Source organism: Amphiura filiformis, chromosome 2 (assembly GCF_039555335.1).
Source record: "Amphiura filiformis chromosome 2, Afil_fr2py, whole genome shotgun sequence".
Taxonomy (NCBI): domain Eukaryota; kingdom Metazoa; phylum Echinodermata; class Ophiuroidea; order Amphilepidida; family Amphiuridae; genus Amphiura; species Amphiura filiformis.
In genome coordinates, this window is record NC_092629.1 from 65758959 (window position 1) to 65771925 (window position 12967).

The 12967-nt window shown below is 36.6% G+C and overlaps 1 protein-coding gene across 1 annotated transcript; it reads right to left on the reverse strand.

Annotated features, from left to right (window-relative positions):
* Positions 1-7121: 7121 nt before the first annotated feature.
* LOC140142276 (putative mitogen-activated protein kinase kinase kinase 7-like) lies at positions 7122-12555 on the reverse strand. The gene is made up of 3 exons (XM_072164247.1): positions 12422-12555; positions 10635-11452; positions 7122-7765 (listed from the first exon to the last, which is right to left on the reverse strand). The coding sequence occupies exons 2-3, from the start codon at positions 11434-11436 to the stop codon at positions 7122-7124; spliced, it is 1446 nt and encodes a 481-aa protein (XP_072020348.1). The 5' UTR covers positions 11437-11452; positions 12422-12555.
* Between the last annotated feature and the right edge of the window lie 412 nt (positions 12556-12967).

Below are 12967 nucleotides of genomic sequence, written 5' to 3' on the forward strand. Positions count from 1 at the left end.
GCAGCCCAAAACTAATATTTCGAAAGCCCTGATGTAGGGGCTGTGTGAGCAAATTTACTTTCAATTTACTTTTTTTCTTGTTTGTTTTGTTCTTGTTTTAACAGGCTCTGCCACCCAAAAGCTACTCCAGTCTCACAGATGAAATGAAGAACATTGCCAGTCAAAATGTGGAGTTTGTGGTTGGCTTTGAAGAAAAACACTATACTGCCAAAGAAAAGTAATGAACTTGGAGGTGGTTTCCTTAACCCTAACAGGACCAAGTACTACAAAATACTACTTGATATATGCGCTGTTTGTGTGTGCATCCCACGTGGTGTGATGACGCAATCGCCCTAAGTGATGTATAGGCACGGTTTCGCTGGTCTGCGAAGCCCAAGACCCATGACAAGGTGTCGCCGACCCAGTGCTTGGCATGCGAGGGGTCTCGGGTTCGAATCCCACCCAGAGCAAACAACTTCTTTCTTTCTTTATTTTCTCTCTTTATTCCTTCCTTTCCCTCCTGTCGCGAAAAAGCCCTGAGGGGTTAGGGTTAAAGAACTAAAGTCGGAGATGTTTCAAAATAGCCAATATTCTGAGTATTTCTTTTGACCATGGTGAAGACCATGAAGACATTGAGTGATTATCATCACGATGACTTAGATTTTGGAGTCGTCAACTATAGACTGCTCAGCCATGTCACATGTGTGAGATGTTGTTTTTTCGCAAAAATGCAGTTCTTCATGATCAACTCGATTAAGAAATTTATATGTGTATTATTCAAAGACAACCACTATTTGATGTGATAGGTCATATTATACAAATATTGACTGCTATGAGGGGCATGGTTAAGATTATAGGCCCGCGGTGATCTCAAAACCATGCTATGACCATGTCCCAATAAAGCAGTCTATATTTGTTTTATATACCGAATGGATATGTGGATGTTGCGATTGCGCAGTTTGATCGGGGCGCACATGACTGGTCCATAGTACAGTTCCATGGACCGGTCAATAGTTCATTTTGATGATAGGAATCTATATGAGGTATATAATAAGATATGTAGGTTTGTGTGTTGTATTAATGGAAATGTGTGAAACACTAAATAATGTAGGAATAAATAGGAAGCAATTTACGACTTCTACGCTACTCAAATTTCACTCACCGGAGCGCTTTCACCGGGTCAACCGGCGTCTTCAGCGGATGTTATTGCTCTGCAGATTTGTTGTTGCTACATGTAGTGATTTTATTGGAACACCTCCGATGACGTCACACATGTTGATGACGTCAAACTGGAAGATGTGGTGCCGCCCCTTGGTTCTGGGGGGGGGGGAGGGGTCAGGAGATTGTCACAAACAGGGCCAATGTCTAACCCTTTGTCACAGTTCAGTCTGGGTCTTTTAGTTCTGATATGGGTGGCTTCCAAGACACTACGAGTAAAGTCCTTAGACTCCCTCTCTAACACTTTTATGTTTTCCCAGTCAATCTGGTGCCCTTTGCTCCTGTCAATATGCTTCTTGATTGACCCAGATAACATCCGCTGAAGACGCCAGTTGACCCGGTGAAAGCGCTCCGGTGAGTGAAATTTGAGTAGCGTAGAAATCTTAAATTGCTTCGTACTATACAATGTGTTTTATTGGAACCTCATTGATCAAAGTCCCTCCTCCAAACAAATTTATTTTCCGTAAACCCAACTGACATTTGGGCCAAAAACATTGTTTGGTTGCGCTCGACGGACCGACCCTTTGTCCAGAATTTTTTTCATTCAGAAATTTTGCCATCTTGAAAAATGTTTCATTTCTAAACTGTTTTAAAACATGGAGGAAGTAATACAGTAAGGCACCAGTAACCAATTTGTTTGATCTTTGGGTCGACCGCCCATGCTGCTTCGATGCTTTTTATTAATGAAATAACAACTAAATAATCAGAATTAATGCTAAATTTATACTTTTCAATATCAATACAGGCAAATATTTGTATCACAATTAACAGTGGTCAATTAATTTCATAAATGATAAGGATTGACCACGCATCGATGGTCGATCAAATAAAACATCCCAGTTCAGTCTTTATTTATAAGCTAGTAATTAGGTCCATACATGTTTTGGATACATGTATGACCTTTAAAAATAATCAGACCGATCATGTCTTCCATAGCAGGGTCAAAGGACAACCAAACAACTTTTTTCGGCCTTTAATCTTGAATCGGGAAAACATATTTATTGCAAATATACCGATTCTCATTTTTTCGAAATGCAGAAAATTGTGTTATTTTTCAGAATTTTGACATCCTGAATTATAACACAAAAGTTGTTAGTGTATTCGTACCTGTACACATGAATGAAATCATACAGAAGAAAATTATCACAATTCTCACTTTATTAGGCTTTTATTGAGCTAATTATGCAGGTTGACAATCAATTGTTTTATGTTTTATTACTTCAATTAATATATACAATTGTATTTGCATCTCCTATAACAATAATTCGGAATGATAACAAAAACTTTCTGAATTTAAGATAAAGTAATGCATTTCATTTGAGAATATAGGCATTCTTATCCAAGATGGAATACTCAGCATGCCTGTAACTCCATGACTCCATGATAAACACACTCGCGTATAACACGGTCCAGAAGATTGCATGCATGTGCCTTAGATTATGTAAAATGTTGCTGTATTTTGAGTGAAATTTGGCTTCGCTTCCTTTGAAGCAAACATTTTCCAGCTCTGTACGCTACATGGACACAACATGTATAATGTTCCAGCTTGGCAAACAATTACTTACAATGCCTATAGTGTTGATTAGACAATGCAGTCTTAGATTACATGATCCAGATATGTGACAAGATTTCATCCACTTGTGCCAAATGGAAAAAGTGTGAAACCAAGACATAATGGGCTATTCCATTTAAAATCCACACCACCCATGTGGAAGATTCTGGAAATATCTTCCACAGGGGGAGTATGAATTTCAAATGAAATGAACACATTGGAATTTGAATTTCATACACCGTCTAGAAAAGAATCATTTGAATGTCATACCCCCTGTGGAAGATATTTCCAAAAGCTTCCACAGTGGTAGTGTGGATTTTAAATGGAATAGCCCAATTAGTGATCTAAAAGATGCAATATGAAAATTCGTCAGCTTCATTCTATAGTGGCATAAGGTGAGGCACCGCGAATAAACACACTCATATAAATGATTTGTTCGCCTTGTTGGCGCAATTCAAAATGAGTAAGTTTGGACAACTCAAAAATAGTGTAAAAGTTGCCAAAACAAAATTTATTTAAGTTATCCGAACTTAAAAAATGTTGAAAAAGCTCAAAAAGTTCGGTCAACTAATCAACTTTGTTGGCATTACTTAAAAAGTTGATGTAAGTCGTTGCGTCAACTTTTTAAGTAATGCCAACTTCTGAATTCAAGTTCAGGGAACTTAGAAAAATAAACAAGGTTCAAAGAACCAATTCTAGTTGAGTTATGGTAACTCAACATGTAAGTTGATGTCACTCGATCATAATAAGATACTGGTACTTATTGTTTTGAGTTATTCCAATTTGGTACTTTGTTACTTAATTCACGTAATTCTGCACAATTAACAGTATTCAAATATTTATTTTTGTAATCAGTGCAAAATTTTGTATACTATAGCACACCTCTAGAAAATTATGCTAACCTAGTTTCATTTTCTGAGTTGTAACAACGCAATAAAGTTAGTGCAAATGAGTGCCACCAACATAATGATATCGAGTCAGCGTTACTCAAAATTAGTACGCGTTGGCATTACTCGGAAAGTTGACGCAACGACTTACATCAACTTACTGAGTAATGCCAACGAACAATTTCTATGAGTGCAGCTTTTAGAAAATTGAGTTGTGTAAAGCAGACATTCATTATTTTGTAAATGATTTGAAATTTCTGTAGTAAGATAAATAGATTTTATCTTTATATAACTCTTGAAAGAAATATAGACATAGTATTACAGGCAAATTAAAAACAATAAGTACGAGCTAGCACGTCAGTATGGAAAACACGCAAAACCCAATACCCTAAGTGTTCGCCACCATGGTCGCTGTGTAATCCATAATGGCGTTACTTTACAACAGCTTCATTCCAACTACTTTGGAATGAAGCGAGTTGATAGTATGACATTCAATGTTTTTTTGTTTTGCCAATATTATCTCAGTAATTATATGCCAAATATAACTAATTAGCTAGTTTTGGCTGTTGCGACTTGGCAAAATGAAAGAGAACATCATTAAAAACATATTTGCTAATTTTTAATTGCGAATTATAACTTTGCGATAAAGAATGTTAGGCCATTGGTTTTAAACTTGACACTTGCAATAGGTGCATAGTGACATTGTATATTTCCAAATCGTGTTCTGCTAATTTCAGAGTGGCGAGTTTAAAACACATGGCCCGATGTAGAAGTCCACAACTGACAACATGCTCCAATTTCAGCAAAGTTCAATGTTTTTTGTTTTGCCGATATTATCTCAGTAATTATATGCCAAATATAACTAATTAGCTAGTTTTGGCTGTTGCGACTTGGCAAAATGAAAGAGAACATCATTAAAAACATATTTGCTAATTTTTAAACAAAAAATGACCAAAAATAACCTTACGTCACTATGGAATGAAGCCGACGAATTATAACTTTGCGATAAAGAATGTTAGGCCATTGGTTTTAAACTTGACACTTGCAAAAGGTGCATGGTGACACTGTATATTTCCAAATCGTGTTCTGCTAATTTCAGAGTGGCGAGTTTAAAACACATGGCCCGATGTAGAAGTCCACAACTTACAACATGCTCCAATTTCAGCAAAGCTAGTATCGAATTGTTTATCAATTGCATTCTAGACAGAATAAACTATTCCTATGATTAACATGACAAATAATTTGAGACCGCTCGAATAGCAAGCATACGAGCGGTGGAGTTGGAGTTGGGTGTCATAATGGCACAAGGAACAGACTGAGCTAGATTGATATTAAAAAGGGTATTACAATTTCAGGATAGTTACAGAATTTACAGGTTGATCACTTACCATAGCATCTGCGTTTCTCACCATTTTAGTTGATTTTGATGGCACTCATTACAGTACAAATGCTCAAAATGGGTATAAATGGTTGCCATGGTAACTGTCACACAACTACCCTCAAATTGAAGTACCAGTTGATACGAATAATATAAATTTAAAGTTTTATGATAAAAAATGCCTATATGTAGGCAAAAATGTCAAAACTGCCAAAGACGTTCTTTTATGCTGACCTTTGAAAATCACAAAAACTGTTTCAACGCAAATATCTCGGCTCATGTCACTATGCAGAAATAAACTATTAGAAGCTTTGTCTAAAAATGTTGCACGGAATCTGAACTAAAGCAGATAGACAGATGTGGCCTCTTTACTAAAATTAGCATGATTAGTGAAAATATCTTTTTATAATAGAAAATATCAGCCTCTCAAGATTGAAAAAAAGTTTTTGTAGAAAGTTGTAAGCCCGAACCTATTATATACATAATATTAATCAATATATAAAAAGAAATAAAATTGTCAAAACTTGCAATGGAGTTGATGTATTGTTATTCTTATTCTAGCACACAGAAAAGGATCGTACTAAAATTAGCATGATTAGTGAAAATATCTTTTTATAATAGAAAATATCAGCCTCTCAAGATTGAAAAAAGTTTTTGTAGAAAGTTGTAAGCCCGAACTTATTATATACATAATATTATCAATAGCTATCAATCAATATATAAAAAGAAATGAAATTGTCAAAACTTACAATTGAGTTGATGTAATGTTATTCTTATATTATTCTAGCACACAGAAAAGGATCGTATACGTGATGAAGATAACATGTCCCCTCGTCCCTGTTTATAGTGTTCAGAGCTCTCTTCCTAATCAAGATCGATTCTCGAATATGGCAGGCTCATTTCATTCCTTCTCAAGGACTTGGGGATCTTTCCAACTGATAACTTGATTAACATGATTATAATATATACAAACACAATGACAAGAAACAAAATTGATAACATGATTCTGTTGAACGGCAATCCTTGATTTGGATTATGCACTGACCTGTTGTTTTCTTTGGAGAGTAAAGTCCTTTTATTTGGGCTACTTTGTCTTGTTTCAAAGCGATCCCCACATTATCTTAGTCACATATATACAATCCTCTTCTGGGTGCTAGTGCACCCTCTATTGGTGACAGAAGTTGGATTGATAAACATCACTCTGAAGATGGACATCGTCCAAGATTGTTGAAAATGTCAGGTCAGTAAATAATTTTTGATTTTGACCAGTGGCGTAATCTTACATAATATGCATAAATGACCTAAAATCAAATGGTATATACTGTTCACACAGGGTGAGAATCGTCACCAATCTACCAAAAAGTCCTTTGTAAAATATATATTTCTGGACAAATTCACATAGTTATCACCCACTTAAAGCCATAATGTATGATTTTGTTATTGAGGTACGTACAATGAAAAAAAAAGCACTTAGAACCTTAACTGTGGAGCTCAATGGGTGAATTGGAGAATACAACCGAGGATCACCAGTTTTATTATCTTAAAACTTCTAAAAAATTTACTGTAATTAAAGCACTTCAGGCTAGGTATTTTAGAACACCATTGGGCATTACAAATTACAATCATGCAAAAAGTTGAAAAGAAAAATTAAAGGCAACACTCATGACCACCGTGGAGCAAATCACATATTTGGGCTTTAAGGTTCACTTTTGACATGCAAATTATTACTTGTTTTTTTTCTGAAAAAGGGCCAAATTTTGGAAGCCCCCTGGTTATTTGCCAGTGTTCACAGTGCATTGGCTTCTTCTTCCCACTTCCATCGAAGATATAAAATACACAGATATGGGTTCATCAGGTTAATGATATGGACATGGATGATGTATGTGGGGATCAATGGCATGATGCAGTTCACTGGAGGCTGTAGATTTGGAATGTGTTTGAATTAACAAGCACCAGTGAGCCACCAGGTGTCATGGACAAATCATGTGGACAGTACAATCCCTTGGCTATGCATTGTAGGAATGTACCTGTGGGGCTGTATGCATGAATGTGACCAGTGTTGTCTCTCATGTATACCATCATTGCAATATATATGTTATCCTCATCATCACACACTATCCCAGCTGAACCCGGGAGCTGAACAACCTATCACATCCTCATCTATCTTGGGTGTGAAGCTGAACACCTCATTACCTGTGTAATCTATTACTACTACCCTACTGTATACTGTACATTGAGAGGAATGAATCAGGATTTGATTCTTACTATTGACAACCATACTTCGATTATAACCAATTGAGCATTTGATCTTCTTGACCACCCTACCATCAGGATATGTATGAATTGTTATGATATGCCTTGCCCTATCACTCACCAATACTTTCCCTTCCCTGTCTATTGCAATACACTGCAGGTCAACATGTGTGTTTTCATCTTCACCTTGGGTTAAGGTGTTGAAGCAGTGAAGATACTTGCCTTGCTTATCAAACACATGTATGAATTTGCATTCATATCCTACTACTAAGATGTCTCCTTGTGGTGATACACAAATATCAATAACACGTATTGGTTGGTTAGAGTCTTGTTCCGTTGGTGTAAATGACATCTTGTACTTTCCATCACTATCATGAATGTCAATCTTGTTGCTCGTGTACTGACAGGTTACTAGATCTCCATTATGAGGACTGCAGGAAATACGGTAAGCACTCTGAGGGGCTTTGATTGCTCTCTCCAGTGACCAGGTGCACAAGGCTATGTAAGATATAAATGGTATACATAATAGTGTAGGTGTCATTCAAATATGATAATTGCATCATTGGGAAACAATAGTTACAATCTTATTTAGTCACCGTTCTTTGGATATGAATAAATGACAATGGCAATACACGTGACAATGGAGGGATTGTTTTAATCAATATTTCAAAGATTTGATTGAAATATACAAAAAGAAACATTTATTCATGTTCACCATTAGTACTTTAAAATGAATAACTGACAATGAAACATAATTTGTCGATGGATTGGGTAGTATTAAAGGCAGTTGGTGTTAACATGGAAAATAAAGCACCAATTTGGCTTATTCACATAAAGCTGCTTCTTCAACATTTACATGATAAAGTTATCAATAAAACTGATATTACCCCATCTTGTTTGATTAAGAATAATAATGTCCTAAATTTGCTAGGCCACCATGCCCCCTCCCCCCCACACACACACCAAAATTTACCGAGCCTTAAGGGGTATAGTCCATACAAGATTTGATATTAATCCGCGATGTTATAAGGCCCGCCGATTACGAGCTGATCAAAGTATAGGTTACAATTAAATAGTTTGACTCAATACAAAGTTCTTCAAAAAATTGAAAAGTGGTTAAGCCAACAAACAAAATGAGACATTTTACATGAATCTGTAATTTCAAATTGAATTGAATTTGAACTTGGTTAATACTGCCGTTTCTCGTTGTTTTGCATAGCAAAAATACTTAGTAGGCCTACCTATGACAATTTTAATGACTTATCCTTCACTCTTATGCAATTTACAAATAATGTTAATTTTTTACACCTTCACTGAATAGGCCTTTAATTATGGACGTAAATATTAGCGGACCCTTATATATCATATTTAGAATAATATTACTCAAATATCCCATTTTAGGCATGTAACTGGGTTCGATCCACTTGTCATTCTCGTTTTAAAGTCATTTGCATGCGAAGTAAGTCAGATGTGACCTTTTGTACAAACATTGCCTTCATGTGATATTTATATTTTGCCTTAAAGGAGGGGTAACCCTATTGGTTTTGGATATGGATTGTCTTGAAAATTACATAATAATATCAAATATCGCCCCCTTTATGCAGCTTTGTGAGAAAACGAGAGCATTTACAGCGTAAATGTGAATAAATAGCCAAATTTGCAATCCAATACCTTGGTATACGTGAATTGCATTCTGGGCAGGCAAGCAACAACAACAACAATTCCCGTTCCTTTGACGACAATGCTGTACAATGCCCGGCCCATATTGAACGGAAAATATTTGTTTTTTCGTACCATTTCAAAAAAAAAGGAAACAAAATATACTTCCCCTTGCAATATGTACATTTCAAATGAATATAAAAAAGTTTGGGTAAAACATAATGCGCTAACCGATTGAGCTAAATAGCCCACTTCGTCCATCTTGGAATTGTATAACTATATACGGCGTTCCGTCTCCTCAGCAGTTAGTGTGGTTCGCTTTTTCACAGAATGTGTATGACGCGAAACCAAAGTAGCTGTTGAGGAGACTGATTTTCGTTCATAATTCCCTGCCCAGAAATCCGAAGTAATATTTAGTATTTACAAAATGGTAGTAGTACAAGGAACTTATACGATGTCCTCATTCACAAACTGATACTATCTGTCCATCGTATAAGACTGTTACCGTACGATAATGTGCTGAAGGAATATTACACAGTCAAGAATAGGCTCCGTCATTTTTTATTAGGATCCCTCCAAGTCTCCCAAAACATCAAAGCATTGCACGTATAGTTACTTAAGACTGTCCTTTTTCACATAGCGCAGACAAAGTAGGGCCAACTTGCCTAGAAATGGTCAAATTTTGGCATGAAACATCTCTGTGTAATCATATGTAAGTCCCACATCACATCGTTATCGGCGATCGTGGTTTTTTCTGTTTGGCTGGTACCCACCAGCGTCATGCACGTGACACAGCTAAAATACTGACCGGGAATCGGGGATCATTAAAACGTCAACCATTTCAAAATACGCAATGGCAGTAAACTTAACCATGTTAACAGATTGTTGAAACGACCAGAGTAGATTTTTTATAACTTGGATGCAGGGACGTAGCTGAGGAGTATGGGAGCACTTGCCCATGGCAGAGATGCCAACTCTCCCTATTTTAGAGGGAGGCTCCCTATTTTTGTAAACATTTTGTCCATTTTGACACCCAAATTTGGCAACCTCCCTATTTCTGGCAAGTTTTGTGCCATTGAAGTTACATGCAATTTTGAAAACATCCCTATTTTTGGTGTGAATCCTCCATATTTTCTGGATGTTAAATGTTGGCATCTCTGCCATGGTGCCGTGTTGGAGGTGGTATGAATATAATTTACATTATATACATTGATTCGGCATCCACTCGTAAGAGTCATTATTTGTGTGGGCTCTGTCATGTTCGTGGGCATTTAAACAAAAATTAGTCACTATTAAAGACGGTTATAATGTTAAAATTCACCTTGATTATGTCCAAATTAGTAATATTTGTGCCACAACAGCTTTTTATCCAGGTTTAGTCATTAGAGTCGTGGGACAGATTAGCTATTTTTGAGATGAAAATTTGACACAAAAAAACCCAAGGAAAACAGCAGTATTGACAAAGTTAAAGCCCTATTCAAACACATGTATAGCTATAATTTTACCGAAGTATAGAAATTACAGGTACAAGTTCTACTAAAATGTCTTATTTTATTTTCAATACACTATAGGCTATGCTAGCACATCTATGACACTAACAAAAGGTGTCAAAATCTGAATTTTGATGATTTTTTTTTATGATCCTCCGGATGAGCAAATTACTGAATAGGGGTGACACATGAAATATGTATTTTATAGTATAGAATACCTTGCACTATTGATCCAATAGTAGGTCGTTGTTTGGGATCATAATTCCAGCACTGCTGCATGATATCTGCAAGATCGTTTGGGCAACTTTCTGGTACTGAAGGTTTCAATCTACCACTACCCACTTCAAAGACCACAGTTTGCCACTCTGTCCCTTCAAAAGGCTCTTTTCTTGTGCAGATCTCCAAAGTGAGCATCCCATATGCGTAGATATCTGCTGGCTTTGAGTATACAGCTCTTCCGTGTTCATTCCCTCTGTGAATTTCTGGTGCCATATATCGATTGGTTCCTTTTTGGCTAGATGTTGTTTGGGAGTGATCTATTTTGCGAGCAAGTCCAAAATCAGCAATCTTTAACAGATTGTCCTCAAAGAGAATACAATTAGACCCCTTAATGTCCCTGTGCAGAAAGTCATGTCTGTGTAGGTACTGGATGGCTAGCGCTGATTCCTTGATCCATTTTCTCTTCAACTCATCTGTCAGAGGCTTAGAAGGATCAGATAGATAATCATGCAGTGAACCATTTGGGGCATACTCCATCAAAATAACATGAATTGGGCCCGCTTCTGAAAACCCAATCAACTTGACGATATTTTTGTGGTGAAGTTGACTCATGACTTCAATTTCCCTTTCTTCTAGCTTGAAAACAGTTTTGGCAGCAGCTTGTTTGTATCCATTAAACTGATTACTTAAAAACCCACTGAAAGTTACACGGTGGACGGACCCAAATGCTCCTTCCCCAAGTTTTTCATGGAATTTTATGTTTTTGAATCCAATTGTTTCTAATGGAAAAGCAGTGGCCATAGTAGTATATTATGATCTGAAAGAAAAGCAATAGCAGAATTTTTTATATATACTTTTATATAAACAAAGAGCCCAGCTGATGTACGTGACGTAAGCATAATTGTTTGAGACTGAGTTAGAATGATTAGGGGGCACTGGTACATATGTACATCATTTTAACGACTCACACCCTTTTTCAGGCTGACTCCTCTTCTGATCCCTAGAATCTTACTTGAACTCCTTAACTCCAAATTATGCAGTTCCCTCAAAGAAATCTTACCTTTTATTATGTTGAATACCAATTTCAATTCCACTTTTATTTCACAATACGATTCACAAGCATTATTCAGTCCTTAAATAAAATTGAGTGGCCCTTCCAAATCAGGAGGTGGTTTGAGCACCAGCAGTCCTGTGCTTAGGTACGGGGGGGGGGGGGCGAATGTTCTCCCCTGATAACATTGGTAATTTATGCCTAGCTCTGTGCCCCAACATCCATTTTTAGAACAGTTTCTTTGTAACTATTGCATCTTTTAATAGAAAACTCATGCTTGTTTGTCAATACGCACGCTTACGACTATCCTGTTCTTTCAACACATATAATTCACGTGCAAGCCTTACAATTGGTTTCTTTAGAAACCAAAAATGACGAGAGATATTCATCATTTTCTACACCGGTATCCAAAGATTATATCGTCTGCATATCAAATCGTGCATAGCAGATACACGTGTATTGATTTACTTTCCCTGCCTGTATAATTTACCAGTAGTTAGTAGTGGCGGCGCTACGGGGGGGGGAAGGGGGGATTTTTCACCCAAATGTTTTTCTGAGGCAAAAAACCCAAAATTGCGTAACTTTCCACTTTTTGCTGCAATTTTGCACAACATTGGTCGATTTTGTCCCCCCCTCCCCCCAAAAAAATCTTGGTGCCACCAGTGTGGCACTATAAAATACGTATTGTAATGGACGTTACGTAGCAACTAGCAAATGAGAAAATATGTAACTTACAACAGTCTATCATAAAAGAACACGGTGTTTACTTTCACATGCAGAACTAATATGTTGAGTACTTCACTTCACTCTAAAACCGATAAGACACAAGCCGGGTCTTTTAACGTTGAAATGGCGCAAAATGTCACACAGCAAAGAATAGCAAAATGTACCTGTTCAAAAATATAATTATGACTCACGCCAATTGTGTAATTATCTAGCGCAGATCACGAGATTTGTTAGATTGTGCAGTGCATTGTGACATGATTATACACATCAATGCATTGGTAAATGAAGTATGCATATTTCCTTATTCCTTACATAGAAATTATCAAGTTCAATGTCAGAAATTGTGCAGCGAACCTCGAATGGAAAATTACAACAAATCATCGCGCGCTGTTTGGCCCGGTTCATACTTTTTATTTATTCGAGGAAAAAAACCTTTGACAGGTCACAGTGATATTTCCACCAGAAATTCGAAGTCAAATATAACTGATTTTTCGTCAACAAACATTCGTTAGAAGATAAAGTTGAATTGAATCAGATTGAATAACATACTTATTG

Coding starts and splice junctions, on each gene's coding strand:
- LOC140142276 (XM_072164247.1), bottom strand. CDS start 11,436: ATGGCCACTGCTTTTCCATTAGAAACAATTGGATTCAAAAACATAAAA. Junction 7,766..10,634: donor TATTGGATCAATAGTGCAAG/GTATTCTATACT, acceptor TATCTTACATAG/CCTTGTGCACCTGGTCACTG.